The 15350-nt window shown below is 49.0% G+C and overlaps 7 protein-coding genes across 7 annotated transcripts; 3 read left to right on the top strand and 4 right to left on the bottom strand.

The window, feature by feature from the left end:
• On the bottom strand, positions 1-1122 carry LHYA1_G006710 (uncharacterized protein; the record flags this gene model as incomplete). Its single annotated transcript, XM_031151645.1, has 3 exons — positions 1-46; positions 83-1047; positions 1102-1122. 3 exons carry the CDS (start codon positions 1120-1122, stop codon positions 1-3), a joined length of 1032 nt encoding a protein of 343 aa, XP_031002525.1.
• A 381-nt stretch (positions 1123-1503) lies between these two features.
• mrpl8 (54S ribosomal protein, mitochondrial) lies at positions 1504-2177 on the top strand (the record flags this gene model as incomplete). Its single annotated transcript, XM_031151644.1, has 2 exons — positions 1504-1719; positions 1803-2177. 2 exons carry the CDS (start codon positions 1504-1506, stop codon positions 2175-2177), a joined length of 591 nt encoding a protein of 196 aa, XP_031002512.1.
• Positions 2178-2288: 111 nt separating this feature from the next.
• On the bottom strand, positions 2289-4586 carry utp25 (U3 small nucleolar RNA-associated protein; the record flags this gene model as incomplete). Its single annotated transcript, XM_031151643.1, has 3 exons — positions 2289-3585; positions 3634-4338; positions 4387-4586. The coding sequence occupies 3 exons, from the start codon at positions 4584-4586 to the stop codon at positions 2289-2291; spliced, it is 2202 nt and encodes a 733-aa protein (XP_031002513.1).
• Positions 4587-5031: 445 nt separating this feature from the next.
• Positions 5032-6159, top strand: LHYA1_G006707 (Eukaryotic translation initiation factor 3 subunit F; the record flags this gene model as incomplete). The annotated part of the gene is made up of 2 exons (XM_031151642.1): positions 5032-5139; positions 5191-6159. 2 exons carry the CDS (start codon positions 5032-5034, stop codon positions 6157-6159), a joined length of 1077 nt encoding a protein of 358 aa, XP_031002521.1.
• A 298-nt stretch (positions 6160-6457) lies between these two features.
• R3HDM2 (R3H domain-containing protein) lies at positions 6458-9330 on the bottom strand (the record flags this gene model as incomplete). Its single annotated transcript, XM_031151641.1, has 7 exons — positions 6458-7186; positions 7240-7571; positions 7620-7705; positions 7763-8083; positions 8158-8196; positions 8365-9209; positions 9280-9330. The coding sequence occupies 7 exons, from the start codon at positions 9328-9330 to the stop codon at positions 6458-6460; spliced, it is 2403 nt and encodes an 800-aa protein (XP_031002520.1).
• Positions 9331-10263: 933 nt separating this feature from the next.
• Positions 10264-11508, top strand: LHYA1_G006705 (uncharacterized protein; the record flags this gene model as incomplete). The annotated part of the gene is made up of 3 exons (XM_031151640.1): positions 10264-10359; positions 10387-10721; positions 10878-11508. Coding segments are annotated over 3 exons (1062 nt in total), but the record flags the coding sequence as incomplete, so codon positions are not given.
• Positions 11509-11713: 205 nt separating this feature from the next.
• On the bottom strand, positions 11714-12337 carry cwf18 (Pre-mRNA-splicing factor; the record flags this gene model as incomplete). Its single annotated transcript, XM_031151639.1, has 1 exon — positions 11714-12337. The coding sequence occupies one exon, from the start codon at positions 12335-12337 to the stop codon at positions 11714-11716; it is 624 nt and encodes a 207-aa protein (XP_031002519.1).
• Positions 12338-15350: the final 3013 nt, after the last annotated feature.

Below are 15350 nucleotides of genomic sequence, written 5' to 3'. Positions count from 1 at the left end.
TCAAACAGTATGAAGCGCTTGGGAGTTTTGAACATAGTCCATGGTACTAGTACAATATAGGTGATCTTCTGTACATACTTACAACCCCCGTAAAACGGTGTTGTCCCTCTTCTCAATAGGCTTGTACCGTTCCTCCAAAACCTCCTCCGGCGTCTTTTTAAGAGGAGCTGGCTTCTCGTATCTCTCATGAAGAGCCTTCTCCACAGCTGACGAGTGGCTCAGAGTAGCATACTGGGTCTTTGACTCGAGCCTCTCCTCTGCTAGACCGATGGCTGCTGACGCTTTACCAATAGCTTCTTTGCCCTTTTCCACCCCCTTAGAAAAAGTCTCCCTTACCGCACCGCGCACTGCATCGACAGTTCCTCCACTCCGAACAGACTCAGCTGCATCTTGAGCTGCGGACTTCGCATTGGTTGCAACTCTCCCAGACTTGGCCTTTGCTGCATCCAGTATCTCCCCAGACTTCTCCTCGGTGCTTCTGAGCTGCTCTTTACTCGATCCAACTACCTGCTCCGTCTTCGTCTTCGTAGAAGCAGCAAGCTTACTCGCACCCTCTTTCACCTCGGCGCCGACTCTCTCAGCACCAGAAATCGTAGCCGCAGCAGCGCTGTCGATACCAACGGCAGCTTGACCCGCCGCCTTCTTCGCCGCAGCCTTACTTCTATCAACGGCCTCCTGGACCTGAGGACCAGCTGCCTTCTCCACCTCCTCAATGCCCTCCCTCGACTTTTGTAGTCCGCCCCCGAGTAACCGCGACAAACTTCCCTCCATCCCCTCCCTCACTCCAGTCCAATCCGTCCTTTGCACCCACCGCACAGCATTTTCGATCTCGTTATTCCACCGGTCTTTAGCGGCTTCTACCAGGGTGCTACGTTCTTCTCGGGCGAGCTCGGCGCGGGTTTGAGGGGGTGGAAGGGGGGTTGGGTCCAGCAGGCTGGTGAGGACTTGGGATTGGGAGCGTAGGGCTAAGGCTTGGGATTTGCGGTTGCGCTCGTGGGCGGCGACTGTGAGGTATGCGAGGCCGAGAGTGAGAGTCACTCCGCCAGTCTGTATAACAAGTTAGCTATGATGAAGCTTCATCCTTATTTTTGCGTGACTTACGAAGCCGGTTGTGAAGCCCATGTTGCCGATAATAGCTTGCTGGAATGCGCCAGGAGCGCTGCTATGCTTTGTAGAGGTTTACGATGGCACCACAGTGATTAAAACACCCCAATTGATATGAAAAGAGCTCCAAAGAGCTTTTAGGGGGGTTGTTGACCAGGGTTGGAGGATGTGTAGGTCGTTGATTCCGAGCTTTGCGGCTCGCCAAATTTTGAGCCCAAGAAAAATCGCGGGACTTCGACCTCTCCCGATCTCTTGCGGCTCAAGCTCAACGACAAAATCCAACAACGACACTCCGTCCCATTCGTTCAAGTCTTATTCGGGGCCTAATTCTACCTCGATATCTACTAAGGCTACTCAACCCTCCCTCTGACTGGGTCTATTTCCTAAAAATCCTCCACGATGGCAGGAGGCCGCATGAAATACCGGCATTTCAACCGCTCATCTGCCCATAGACAAGCAATGCTCCGAAACCTTGTGACCTCTCTCTTCACCCACGAATCCATAGCAACAACATGGCATAAAGCAAAGGAAGCACAGCGGTTGGCGGAGAAGCTGGTCACGTTAGGCAAGAAGAATACGGAGGCTAGCAAGAGGAAAGCTTTCGAGATTTTCTATGTACGTTTTGCGTATTTCAAAGCCTATCACTTCTGTTATTTGCTAGAGGTTCAAGCAAGAAGAGAAAACTGATATCAGAACAGACGCCCCACGAACTAGTCCCCAAACTCTTCGGCGAAATTCGCAAACGCTACGAATTACGCCCAGGAGGCTACACGCGGGTCCTCCGTATCGAGCCATTGAAGCCTGACATGGCGCCCTCTGCGATTCTCGAACTCGTTGATTCGAAATACGATATGCGGTTCCAGATGACGGCGCGGACACTTGCGAAGGAACGGGCGGATGGTAGGGAACAGCCGCGCAAGATGACAGCGAAGAATATTGAGAAAGTGACGAGGTATAGGAGGGGTGGGATGGACGCGCTTGACGAGCTGGTGGAGAGCTTTGCGGAATTTGGGGTTGCTAAGGAGAGAGATAATTCTGCGAGTGAGGAGAAGAGGTGGGGTGGGAATATATGAAAGCAGTAGCCAGGGAATTGTATATGTAAATGTATTTAGGAACAATATTGCGTGTGAGGGCGTTTTTCTGGGGTATCAAAAACTATGTTTGCAGTATAGCGACCGAAAGTACTACAGGAAATCGAAGGTATCTCCCTTCTCCATAATCATTTTCCCAACCCTCTCAGTCCCAACTATCCTCTCAAGCTTTAGCACGTCCCATTTCGAAAATATGGCTCTGGCTGTCCCATCTCCAGGTGCTAGTTTCCCCTCTTGTACACTTCTTCCTAAGTAACCGCCCACTATCTCTTTGTAGAAGATTGGATTGTCAGGTAATCCGTACATAATCACTTTTCTCACGCCCCTCAACTGATATCTCCTGAAATGATGCGCGCGCTCCGTATAGAGAAGTACATTATGTCTCCCGCTGAAGAAATGCGATCGAGCTCTTGCTACGTCTCGAACAGTTGTGTATTCCGAGATACTGCCAAAAGACAAGTTGCTCGTAGAAGGAGATGTTGAGAAGTAGTTTCTTACTCGAACAAAGTCCAGGTATGAAGGGATGAATATGACAGTCCCAGCACTGTCTTTTGAGCGACGAGTCAAAGATGGAATGATGGCTGATGTGAAGTAAGTAAATCTAGCATCTGGATCCGTGGAGAAAGAAGGCGAGTCGAGTCGCGAGAAGGTCTGTTTGACCTTCAATCCTAGCTCTTGGATAGCACCCTGGTAATTATCATTGATCTTGACCTTCCCTGCCCAATTCTTCGACTGATTGAAGAACAAAGTGTTGAGTTCAGGGGTGTTGAAACCTGCCAGTGCAATGGTCTGGCGGAAGTATTTGGCGTTGTCGTCTAAATACCAGCTTCGGACTCGGCTGAAATCGCAGCCATGCGCCTCCTTTGGTTGAAGATTGAGGCGCTCGAAGATGTATTCGACATGCTCCCAATTTTGCATCAGTAGAGCATCGGCTTGGTCGACTATGACTATCTCAATTGAACTCAAGAAGTCGTAATCACCCTTGTTCTCCTCTTTTCCCTCGAGGGCCATCCGCAAGCCTAGAGGGCTGGCAAATATAATATCCGAGTTATAGAATTGAGAGAAGTACTTGATGGTCTTTCGAGTAAATTTGAGTCCAAGTCTGAACATATCATCATCATTGCCTCCGAAGAGTTCTCGGAAATCGGCAGGCTTGTCTTCCGAGAACTTCTCCCCCTTCTCAACGTATGAATCATCGAAACGTTTCCGGTTCTCTTGTTGGTCCGGTTCACATAAAGATGTGATTGAATTGACCATTCGAACGCACGATTCCCGCGTTGGGAGGATCATGAGGACTTTAGGGCGAGTGAAGCCTTGGTCTCTCAATTCGAGATCTTCCTTTTCTTCTTTAGCAAGACGGGCGTTGTTCTTAATTACACGATCTCGAGTTCTAAAACCATTAGTTGGATTCAAACGAATTTGAAGGCTCGAGACTTACTTGAAAACATGATTGACAGCATGTAAGCATGCCAATCGCCGTAGGCTTTCCGAGTTAACGGGGCTCCGCTCGCAATACAAGACATCTTGGTAATTGAACATATACGTAGCAATAGATTTCTCCAAAGGGTGGAAAGTTGGCCTTTGCTTTGAGATGACACCCGCCAGCTTTTGCTTCAATTTCAAATCACCAGGCCCAGATACTGTAGGGATTATACCGGGTTCAGCATCATCCGTCTGAGGCAGACTGATCACAGCCTTTCCAAAGTTGGGCAGCAGGGTCTTCTGAGTGGTCAACTGGTTCAACTGTAATGCCTTCAATCTTTTTGACAAGGCATTATCCTCTGGGTCCGCAAAGTGTGATTCAAAGGGATCTGAAGCATCTTCATCGTCGTTCTCTTCTTCCAGGAGCCCGTCGGTGGCAGTTTCCGGCCCTTCCTCCGCTTCCACGACAACATCAGCGTCCTCTGCTTGGTCTTCAAGATCCTCAGAATCGCTTCCAGATAATTCTTTGACATCAGTAGGATGCTCTAATTTTCTTCTCTTGGCCTGGGGTGCAGAATCCGCCGTAAGACTTTGCATGAGAACTGAATAAGAGCGTACAGTGGGCGCAGGCTCCGTGTCGTCCTCATCGCTGGAATCATCTTCACTTTCAATATCTTCCTCCACCTCAGATGGACTTTCAGAGTCCGACTTTTGATCGTCCCTAAAATGGTTAGCTGGAATATTTCGGTTTAATTGGAAGTTCCCATACCGTTCTTTTTGCTGAGCAACTCTTGCACTGTCAAAAATAGGTCTTTTTCCGCCTCTAAATCCACCGCGTCCACGAGCACCACCACGAGGTCCCCCTCGAGCACCTCCACGTGAACCTCCACGTGCCCCCCCTCGGCCTCTGGGCGCTCCTGATCCAGAGCCTCTGCCACGAGATCCACCTCTGGTACCGTGAAATGCCATTTTTACGTATATCTGGGCGAATCAATATGTATGTATGTTACTGTTGAAGGCAGGATGTCGATGTCTCAAAAAAAATAAGAATTTCTGGCGATAAGAATTCTTATCTTAGCGCGAGCCAGGGATATAAAAAGACTGAAAGAATGGAGGGGGCGAATGAGGACGAAAATGATATTGGATGGTCTCTTAAATCGGCGTAAAGAAAAATCTGTTTAGGAGGCATCTGCGGGTTTAAATCCCTGAAACATAGAATAAAGCAAAAATTAAGGTCTACAGAGCAAATGAATATTTTGAGTGCAAAGCACGTGCCGTCCGAAGATCGCCCACAAATCCCACCACGCGGGTAAATCGACAACGGAGGAGGGGAATTTTCGAACTAGATTAACGACGTCTACAACCTCACCCACGACCTCCTGACCCCTTAGATCTCCTCATTCTATTGCCCAGCATGGCGGTCGAAATCCCCTCATTCCTACATCTCGCGCGCCCTCTTGCGCCCGCAGTAATCGGTGTCCAGCCCACAACCGCACCAGTAAATGTCATAATTCAACCCCAAGTATGCCCCCCAAGACATAAATCTCCTTGAATCCCGCTTACGAAATATCAGGCAGTCTTCTCCATCCTCGACCATGCGATCCGCCGCGACATCCGGGACACGCAATCTACACGTGTGATCGGGGCCCTCTTAGGCGTACGCTCAGAAGATGGCATGGAAGTCGAAGTACGCAACTGCTTCGCCATCCCGCACACCGAGAACGAAGACCAAGTCGAGGTCGACGTCGAATACCAAAAGAATATGCTCGCCCTACAACTCAAAGCCAACCCGCGCGAAGTCCTGCTGGGCTGGTACACGACGAGTCTCGAGCTCAACAACTTCAGCGCGCTGATCCAGAACTTCTTTGCTAGCCCAGAGACGGGCACGTTCCCGCATCCCGCGGTCCATGTTACAGTTTCGACGGAGCCAGGGAAGGAGATTGAAGCCAAGGCATATATCAGTGCACCCGTGGGAGTTAATGCTGAACGGGCTGCGGAGAGCTGTCTCTTTATCCCGGTCCCGTATGAGATCCGATATGGGGAGGCTGAGAAGAGTGGACTCGAGTTAATTTCTGGAGCGAAGGACAGCGAGAACCGTGCTGCACCAGTCGTTTCAGATATCGAAGGGCTGGAGCGGGCTGTTGACCAGACACTAGATCTGTTGGATCGGGTTGCTGAGTACGTTAGCTCCGTGATAGATGAGGAGAGAGAGCCTTCGAATGCGTTGGGACAGTTCTTGATGAATGCATTGTCGCTGGCACCGAAAGTCGACCCCCAGGATATCGAGCGCGATTTCAACAACCATATCCAAGATGTGCTTGTTGTTTCGTATCTTGCAAACACTATCCGGACGCAGATCGATTTGTCTCAAAGATTGGCAACCGCTACTCTGACCATGGGTGGTTCAGACGCTCTTGCAGCTACAGGTGGTGGAGAAGGTGGCGAGAAGGGAGAGCGAGGTGGCCAAAGAGGCGGAAAGCGTGGCGGCAGAGGTGGCAGAGGTGGAGGACAGCAAAGGGAACCTAGAGAACCTACCGAGTAATTATGATGATTGATCGTTTCCATAGAACTCAGCCATGCATTACTTTGCATTGTAGGATGGAAAAGTACGGCGTTTACGGTGGGCTATAGAGCCTTTCATTCACATAGAAATACCATTTTCCATTAAATGCATTGTGTTCATTTGCATCAAGATAGTGTTTTATAAGTTGTTGTATTTATGGTCTATTAGCACAATTGTTATAGTCCAGTCAAAAAATCCATTTTTGATGAAGGCAATTCCCTAACTCCACCAATGCTACCATACGCCACTTTTCTTTCAATCACATAAGCGCGTGCCATTAAACCCCAGTGGGTGGCTTGGGAGGGAGCGTCGATGGATTGCCATAATGTGGGAGATGAGTATTTCCAACCTGCCCATTCTGTGTCATACCATGCATACCTTGAGGTAATCCCTGTGGTAATCCCTGTGGTAAACCTTGTGGCATACCTTGCGACATACCCTGAATCATTCCTTGAGACATGCCCTGAGGAAGATTTGGGGGCATGCCTTGTTGCATACCCTGATGCATCATCACAGGTCTTTGAGCCATATGAGGCGATGCATGATACGAAGGCAAAGAGTTATTTGAACCCTGTCTTGCCATGTTATACCCCATGCCGGTTCCAAATTGTTGTTGAGGAGGAGGAGCGTAGGCATTGTAAGGGAGGTGAGGGGACCCGTGATGTGACATAGACTGAGGTACTGGCATATTGCCGTTTCCCGGTACAAATGACTGAGTCTTTGGGTTGAATGCGTGTCGATTGAAACTTCCAGGAATTGGGTGTTGACTCTTGGGATCAGCAAGATTGGCGGTGCTTGGCAACTGGCCGAAAGCATACGGGATGGAGTTTTGTGGCCCAGTGCCCATGGGGCCTCGAGTTTGATATTGAGTCTGATTCTGATACATTGGCTGCTGTTGCTGCCACTGTTGTTGTGGAGCAGCGGGCTGGGGCTGAATAGGGGATCCATATGTAGTGATTGGAGCACTATTTGGCTGATACCGTGGTTGAGCTGGTTGAGGATATTGCTATACATTATCAGCTTCTAAATCCTCGAGGCGGGAAGAGAAAAATTTCCTACCTGAGGTCCATTGCTATATACCTGCATGTTACCATTATTCATCTGCCCTGGGTTAAATTGCGGGGTTGGCGGCCCAAATTGGGGAGGCATCGACTGTTGATAACTACCCTGAACCGAACCATTGAATGATTGAGGGCCAACCGGCGAGTACTGCGGTGTTGGGGTCCATGTTGGCATTTGAGGTTGAGGAAAGAACGGTGTGTACTGAGATCGAACGTCGAAACTCTCAGAGTCATCTCTCCGTTGTTTTAAAGGCTTCGGCTTTTTGCTTTGGCTTCTATCTTTGGTCGATACAGAACTCGAACGAGACATGTCATTGGCATCTTCTGTATCTTCAAGTTAATCAGCAGAAGCAAAGACAAGAGCGGGCGAATACGTACCAGGTGTAGCATCTCCTTTGTCATCCTTGCCAAATATACGCTCTCTAGCCCTATTATAGGCAGCCTCTCGCTCTTCTCTGGACAGCCTATTTCACAGCACGTTAGTCTACAATGTCATGAAACACACAGAGTATTTTACGTACTTTTCCTTGGCTGAAAGCGCCTTTTCTTTACCGTCACTGCCTGTTTCCGAAGTCGCCTTGGACGGGCTTTGGCCAGCATCACCATCGCCACCCCTTCGCATAATCTTCATAGCTGGCATCGTGGGCGGCGGGGTATTCCCCGAAGTTGGAGGATTTGATATACTAGTCAACGAGGGAGGTAATCGGCAAAAAGGTGTTCGAAATATGCGAACAGCGCCAGCGACAGCGTCAACCTGATGGGTCATGTGATAGTAATCCGCGAGTTTATGGGTTAACATTCGGCAAAATGAGTTACACGGTGGTAGATCGATGAAAGGGTCTCTGTATACGTTATTAGTCAAATTTACACGAGATAGTAGAGCCTAAAGGCGTAGCGGTTATTGGTGGCTACTCACTTGGAGTCTTTTACAAACTCTATGACATCTTTCTCAAGCCTTTGATATTTCAAAAGTTAGTGATGGTTGATCTTTAGACGATTCTGCTTCCTGCTAGGAAGTCCCTGGGCCGTGAAGTTTGGCATGGCCGACTTTTAAAACAAGAAGTATTGCTGGCCCAAATTGAACTTCGGACTTGCAGGAGGATCGATTAAGAATATTACTTACCGAAGGAGGAAAATGCGATCTTTAGGGGATTCCAGGGCCTCCAACAATTTTTCATCGGGCGTCTGGCGGTAGAACCTACTGAAGGCATCAGAAGCATCAGAGGGCCCAGAGAGACCCATCAGAGGCTTAGGCTTTCCATCGTCTGTGGTCTCCTGCCCAGAGGAACCGCTTTGAGGAGTAATCATTCCTTGATTCGGTCGCTCCGGCATTGGCTGCATGCTACGACGGACGGGAGCTTCATAGAACTCTGCACGATAGGCCCTGGCCGCTGCTTCAGATCCGATCCTTGATCCCGCAACAATAGATCCTCGCCCCGAAAAGGTATCATCATCTTCAGAAGCCTTTACACTGGCACTATCATCAGGCCGTAAAGATTCTTTTTCGTCTAAAGCAAAGGTTGTCCCCGATGTGATGCTCTTCCCGTCTAGACTGGGTGGCTTCGTCCCGAGTTCAGATCCAGAATCTGTGCGTTGAAATGGGTCGTCGGAAAACCCATCAACTCCATCACTTTTCCTGGGAACCGCGCCTCGTGACCCGTTTACAACAAGACTAGGCATTGGAGAATTGACGCTCAGCGCTTTGACAGCTTCGACAAGATTGGTCTCCACGGCTGGTGAAGATGTTCCCCTTGTCGAACTATCCTCTCCCGGCGTAGATGTATCTCCTGAAGCAGAATTCGTGGTGTCTGACAGCGGAGTATGCTCATTAGAGCCTTCCATCGACCGCTTCTCTAGTTGGTCTTGTGACAAAGCATTCTCTTGCGCCGAAGCTCGCGCAGGCCCAGATTTCGAAGTATTGGTAAACGAACTAAAGGATACACTATCTTTTCCTGCAGATGCAGCTACCTTTACATGGAGTTAGCAGTGTAAATTGAAAGGAGTTGCGGCTGACCACATGAAGTAGAATTGGGCGTACCTTTGCAAAGGAGAGTCTGGAAGTATCTGCCGACATTGGTGCGGTAGCCATATTGGAGAATATATTAGGTGGAAACAAAGTCCAGTCGCCAGAAATGAGTGTAGTGGTTCAGACAGGACAAGAGGTAAGATTCGCAGCCAGGCGACCAGAGAGCAGCCTGTAGAAACCAAATGTTGAGTTTGAAATGGAAAATTAAGGGAGAATGTTAAGGGCGCCCGATGCAGAGACGTGACATCTGGTCATTGTCGTCGCAGACAAGCTGGAGGTGGAGTTGGTATTGTTGTATGGCGGGGAAATTGAAAGTGTTTTGACGATGCGTTTGATTGATCCCACGAGAGGGTGTACTGTACCTACTACCGTACTGTACTGTAGGACGGGGGTGGAAGAACTTGGACGCCTGTTGAAGTGGAAGTGGGTAGTTGTTTAATCGGCCGCCGCAGTCGTACAACACGAGAAACCGTTCGTGATGGCGGTGTGGTGTGTTCACCCTCGTGCGGACGAGGTGATGGGTGCGAGTGGAGTTTTTGAGGTGGTGGAATAGCTGTAGGTATTCAGATTCAGAGCATGGTGTTCAGCTCCCCTCTTGTTCTGCTCGCTCGCTCAGGTCAGAATTAAATTCAAAGTACAAACCAGTACAGTAGCCGGGCGTCTTGCCCTGCTAGTTAGACCCCCGAAGGTACGAGTAAGCCTGGCGCTAGAGACACATCCCTGCAGTTTTTTTAACTTCACCTCACCCACCCGAGCCACTGTACAGTACCAGTATCACTACAAGTCTGTATCTGTCCCGCAGAGGTCTCTCCCTATGTGCTTGCCCTTGCCCTTTTTTGAAGGCAGAACCAACCACAACAACATAGGTACATCTTAACTATAGGCACTCTTTACAAAATCACTGCTCTACCGACGAATTGCATCTCATTCTCCCCCCTCCATACTGGGCCAGTGCCAAATCACTTCCATTCTATCTATATACAACAAATCTTAGAGATCCTGCGCCAGCGTATACCACCTGCATGCGACAATGAATCGATATCCCAGACCTCCCATGAGCGGCGGCGCCTCCAGAGCTACAGCTGCTACCTTGTGCCAGAAATGCCTGAAGAAAGATAGGTTTATATTTCCCTGGTTTATATACCAAACGCTGACTTGCCATTACGCCACTACTCCTACGAATGCAAGGCTATCGCCCAAGAGAGACCCTACGTTCCCCGCCCATCTCGGACTCAGCAGCTCCTGAACCCTAAGCTGGTGCCGAAGTTGACAAGCGATGTCCCGAATGATCTGTTGAGAAAGTTCGTCCTCATTTTCTCATGTCTTTCTCAAGCTCTTTCTCGTGCACCAGAATCCACCTCCTGCACGTTCTGTTTATCCCTTGCGGCTGTGACTTCCAGTCGGGTGGAAACTGCTAGCAAGACTTTGTTCGATAGTCATCGAGCACTCAAGGAGTACTTGCTCAAGTTCAAATAGCCTGCTCTGTCCAGGGCTTTTTGGGCTCAAGCCACGGGCGCTGAAGGATATTGTGCCATACTCTGTCACACTATTTTTCAACCAACACCCAAAGATAATGAGTACCACCAAAGCTAACATGCTTGTGCTTTCAGGAAAGGTGTCGCCGACAAACAACTTGCCAAGGCAGAGGCAGAGCGGGAAAGGGGCCGGAAGAGGGAGAGGGAAAGTAAGGAACCTGAGAGCGCCGGGAAGCCCAAAAGAATGCGATCGGCTTCTGCGTCTTCCGTCTCAACCATATCTACAACTGTATCAAAATCGCCATCACCTCAACAAGCAAGACCAACAAGCCTGTCACGGTCACCGTCTCGAACAGGATTAGGTCGTCAGAACCGTAGATATTCCAGTATTTCACGGTCGCCGCCATCTCGTCCAAAGGCGACGCATGAGAAGAAGCGAAGAAGGGATTCTTATTCGTCTGTGGACTCACCTATGTCCAATACGGGGGATCATGTGCCACATTCTAGAGAACGAGGAAGTAGTCGCAGCACCAGACGGAGATATCGACACGATAGTCCTCCTGCAAGAGGTAGAAAGGCTGAAATTAGAAGTCCACAAAGGAGGAGAAGATTTTCAGATGATCGCGAGCCTGGTCGAGACAGCAGGAACGGTGGTCTCAACCAAAATAACTTCAATGATGAGAATAAACGCCCACCAAGAGAGAAAAGTTTGAGTCCTTTTAGTAAAAGGTTGGCGTTAACGCAATCGATGAACATGGGGAGATAGATTACCAGGTGGAGACTAGCTATAGTCACGGATGACTTTCCTCAAAGAGGATTTGGAAGGGTCACTTTTTGAATTGGCGATGATTGCTTTTAGAGTAGATAAATACCCCAAAATATTCGCTTCTCTGCACAACGAACCCAACTCCATACGCCATACCTTATGCTTTTCCTTCTATGGCATTGCTGACTTCCTGTGAAATCCTGCATCATTGCATTTCTTCATCTTCCTTCTCCCGCCGCTCGTCTTCTACCTCCTCTCGTTCCCTCAACTTAACGCTTTCAACCAAAGCAACACCTTCCATGCCCACCTCATCTCCGCCTTCACTTGCAGAAACTGCCCCCTTCCCTGACTTGGCTGTCGCTGCCTGTTGCGCTCCTTCGATCCTCTCCCGTACCATCTTCGCAATTGCGTTCTCCGTCCGGACGTTGAGGATCTCCAGCTTCTTGTCTAGATCCCTCTTCAAGTCCCAATTAGGTTTCTTTGGCTGCAACTTGAACAGATCGACGCCCTTGTCATCTTGCTCTTCCTCCTCGGCCTTCCTCCTGATTTCCTCTTCGACCTCCCTTGCTTGCTGCTCCAATGTCTTATCGAAGGCTAACATCGGCGGCGCCTCAAACCCCAGCTTCGGTCCCTTAGCTTCTGGATCATAATTGCGTCCCGAGAGGTGTAGTTTTGTCACGTCCGGTTCGGCAGGGGGAGAGGGGGAGCGCGTCGATTCCGGGGCCACGATTTCATCGCTGGGCTGTTTGCGCTTTAGGGACTTGAGTTTTGCGAGACGCGCCTTCCGCTCATCTGCTGCGGCGCCTAGAGATGCATGTGTAGTAGACATGTTTTTAGAGATGTCAAGAGAGTTGAATTTTTCTTGAATGTTGCATGTAAACCTTGCCGCGAGACTTCGGCTCTCAGCCTTGTGCACTAGCCTCAAATTTTTATAGTATGCTGGCCAGAAATTTACACCTTTTCACATCACCAATACTATGGGCAGGGCAACATTTCCTACGACATCCTGATGCCTTATATCGATGCCTCTACGTCCGGATTTACTTGCAAGACGTTTGTCAACATTCGACCTACCGATTCTTCCTTTCCTAGCTCCAAGAGTTTTTCAGCCATGGCCTTCCAGGGGCAACCGGAATTTCAGTTCGAAAACGCCCCAGAACTATTCTGTCGGCAATAAAGTGAAGGAAGTTACTGGCGATACAGGGCAGCATGCAGGAGAATCAAAGTCGCGACTATGGGGCACAATGCAAGACATTCCCAGGCCAGAGAAGGCGGAAAGTTTGCAAGACAACCTTGAGGCCGAACAGCCTTCAAACGAGGCGCACGAGATCAAGACGGATCACTCTCATACAACAGGAGATGGCGCCGAACCGACTCTATCTGAAGAAGCTGAGGGTTGCCTTAGATCATCAGTCCAGACAGAAACGTTCAATCAGAAGTACATTAGAGTTATGTCGGCGCGGCATCCAAAATATCAGACATCGAGACAACTGCGGAGGGCTCAACTTCAAAAACCAAAGGATGGCGCATTGCCTTTGAAACCCCAACTACGAAAGCGACCAAGGGGGGCGGTATTATTTGGATTTGGTGCGACAAAGACAAAGAAACCGGCGAATGGAGGGTCTAAATTCGAGTGGAAATTCCTCTCAAGATACCGCTTCCCAGTCCCAAAATTGTACGGGAATTTTCTCTGGTACCAGCAGAGGCCCCCAATTGATTCAATGCTTCGCAGCTTCCCTTGTCACTCCGGAGAGTGGCATAGGAGATTTTACCTAATCATCCGAAACAATAATCCTGGATTCTCCTACAGGCAGCCAAAACTAGCCGTGTACCGCTCGTGGACATTTCCAATCGAACTCATACAGGAGTACATCAACGAAGAGACTTCGTATTCGTTACGTAAAGCCTGGGAAGACATTCCCGAAATCCAGCGAGTGCGTCTTTGGCCAGAGCTTATGTTGACAGCTTTGAAGGATTGTCCAGAAAAGGCAATGAAGGTTTTGAGTGCTACCTACATTGAACCATATCCTGATGGCAGAGCCTTGTCTGGATGCCTGGACTATATAATTTGGTACTACCTCCGGTACGCACACCTTACGGATGACACTCCAGCCCTGGAGATCTTCCAGATAGTCAGCCGTCTACTTTCAAAGGGTCCTTCGGATCACGTATATCTATCTCAGACTTCGATATTTCTGTTGATGAAACACTTACGGACCCCAGAACTGGTTGAAAATCTCTACAGGACTTTGAACAATATCAATAATCCCCTTCATCACAACAGCCTGATGCAGTTTGCGGATCATTTAGCCAAATCAGGTGGCCGTTATACAAACGTTGCATATGAGATCATGGAGATCATTGGCGATTTACAAGGCGTTGATTTCAACAGCAAACAAATGGCGAGTCTTTGCACGACTTTGCTCATGGCTGCTGGTGACAACACACAATTTCACTACAATGAAGTATTCGAATACATGCTCAAATGTGGACTAAAGCCGGATACTATCTTATATAACGTCTTGATATATAAAACTTTGAAAGCTGGATTGTCCGAAAGGGGGTGGCAAATTTATGAGATGATGAAGCAACATGGTATCCAGCCAGATGCTTACACATACTCAATTCTAATGAACGACGCGAAGAGTCGGGTGGACAAAGCTGACATTACCCATATCACCGAAGCTGTCAAGGAGAGATCTTTGTGGGCCCCGCACATTATTGCAGATGCCCTTCACTCAATGTTCATTTTCAGCATTCGTCAGCATCGCCTAGATACAAAAGAGGCAGCCCGAAGGTGGGAAAGTCCGCCAGTCCTTGAAACAACGTATTTTGAGCAGATGCTCCCAGTATATTGCGGATACTTCCGTTTCGAACCCTTAGCCCATCTGGTTCCTGGGTTGGAGGGACTTTACAAAAGCATCACCAATTCGGACTCAATCCCCAACCAAAAAGAATTAGTCGATCCGCAAATGCCCGTTCTCGTCATCATGCTTGGTGCCCTCCTGAGAAGCTTTAATGACTCAGAGACGCCAAAGATCTTCTACAAGCACTGGAAACAGCTGGTGGAGAACAACGATCCAATCGTGACTCAGATGTCAGATCGAAAAGAAGACTACGGTTTTCGTCATATCTACAATCTCACTCTTCTAGCACTCGGACAGCACGCATCTAGGATACAAGACTGTCTCCAGATCATCGAAGACATGTCTGCGAAACCTCCTGGTCCACCAGACACAGGAGACCCAGATATCTACGAGCCTCCACCTCTGCATCCACCCAAGCCAGACGTCTCCACCTGGTCCATCCTCGTCCACATCTTTCAAAAGCACCGCCAGAGCCGCGCGGCTGAGAAGATTCTGGTGATGATGAAGGAGCGAGGCGTCGAGCCTAATCAAGTTACATGGACCACCTTGATGAATGGCTACGCCCAGATGCAGGAGCCGCGCATGGCGATCAATGTAATAGCTCGCATGGAAAAGGCTGGCTATACACCCGATCAAGAAATTATTTCTACACTACGCCATCTGCGTGATCGCAGGGCGCTGGTTGAGGGTATGCAGAGGTTAGAAGAGGAGCGTAAAGAGAGAGAGATTGCAGCGGTGGAAAATCTACAGAGAGAGGTAGAGGAAATGGTTGATGAGACAGAAGAAAGTGTTGAAGATGATAGTGATGGTGATCTGGATGGGGCCGAGCTCGTGGTGAAGGATTTGGCTACTAGGGAAGCCTACATTGACGTGAATAAGAGAAACACGCAATGGCGGATCATCAAGCTCTTTCAAAAGATTGATCACAATGACCACGATGGCCTCAAGTCTGTCCCTCGCCGAGCAACACCATCG

Source organism: Lachnellula hyalina (assembly GCF_007821495.1).
Source record: "Lachnellula hyalina strain CBS 185.66 chromosome Unknown contig00164, whole genome shotgun sequence".
In the NCBI taxonomy this organism is placed as follows: Eukaryota; Fungi; Ascomycota; class Leotiomycetes; order Helotiales; family Lachnaceae; genus Lachnellula; species Lachnellula hyalina.
The sequence above is the reverse complement of the archived record's forward strand: the minus strand, read 5'-3'. Positions and strand labels throughout refer to the sequence as shown.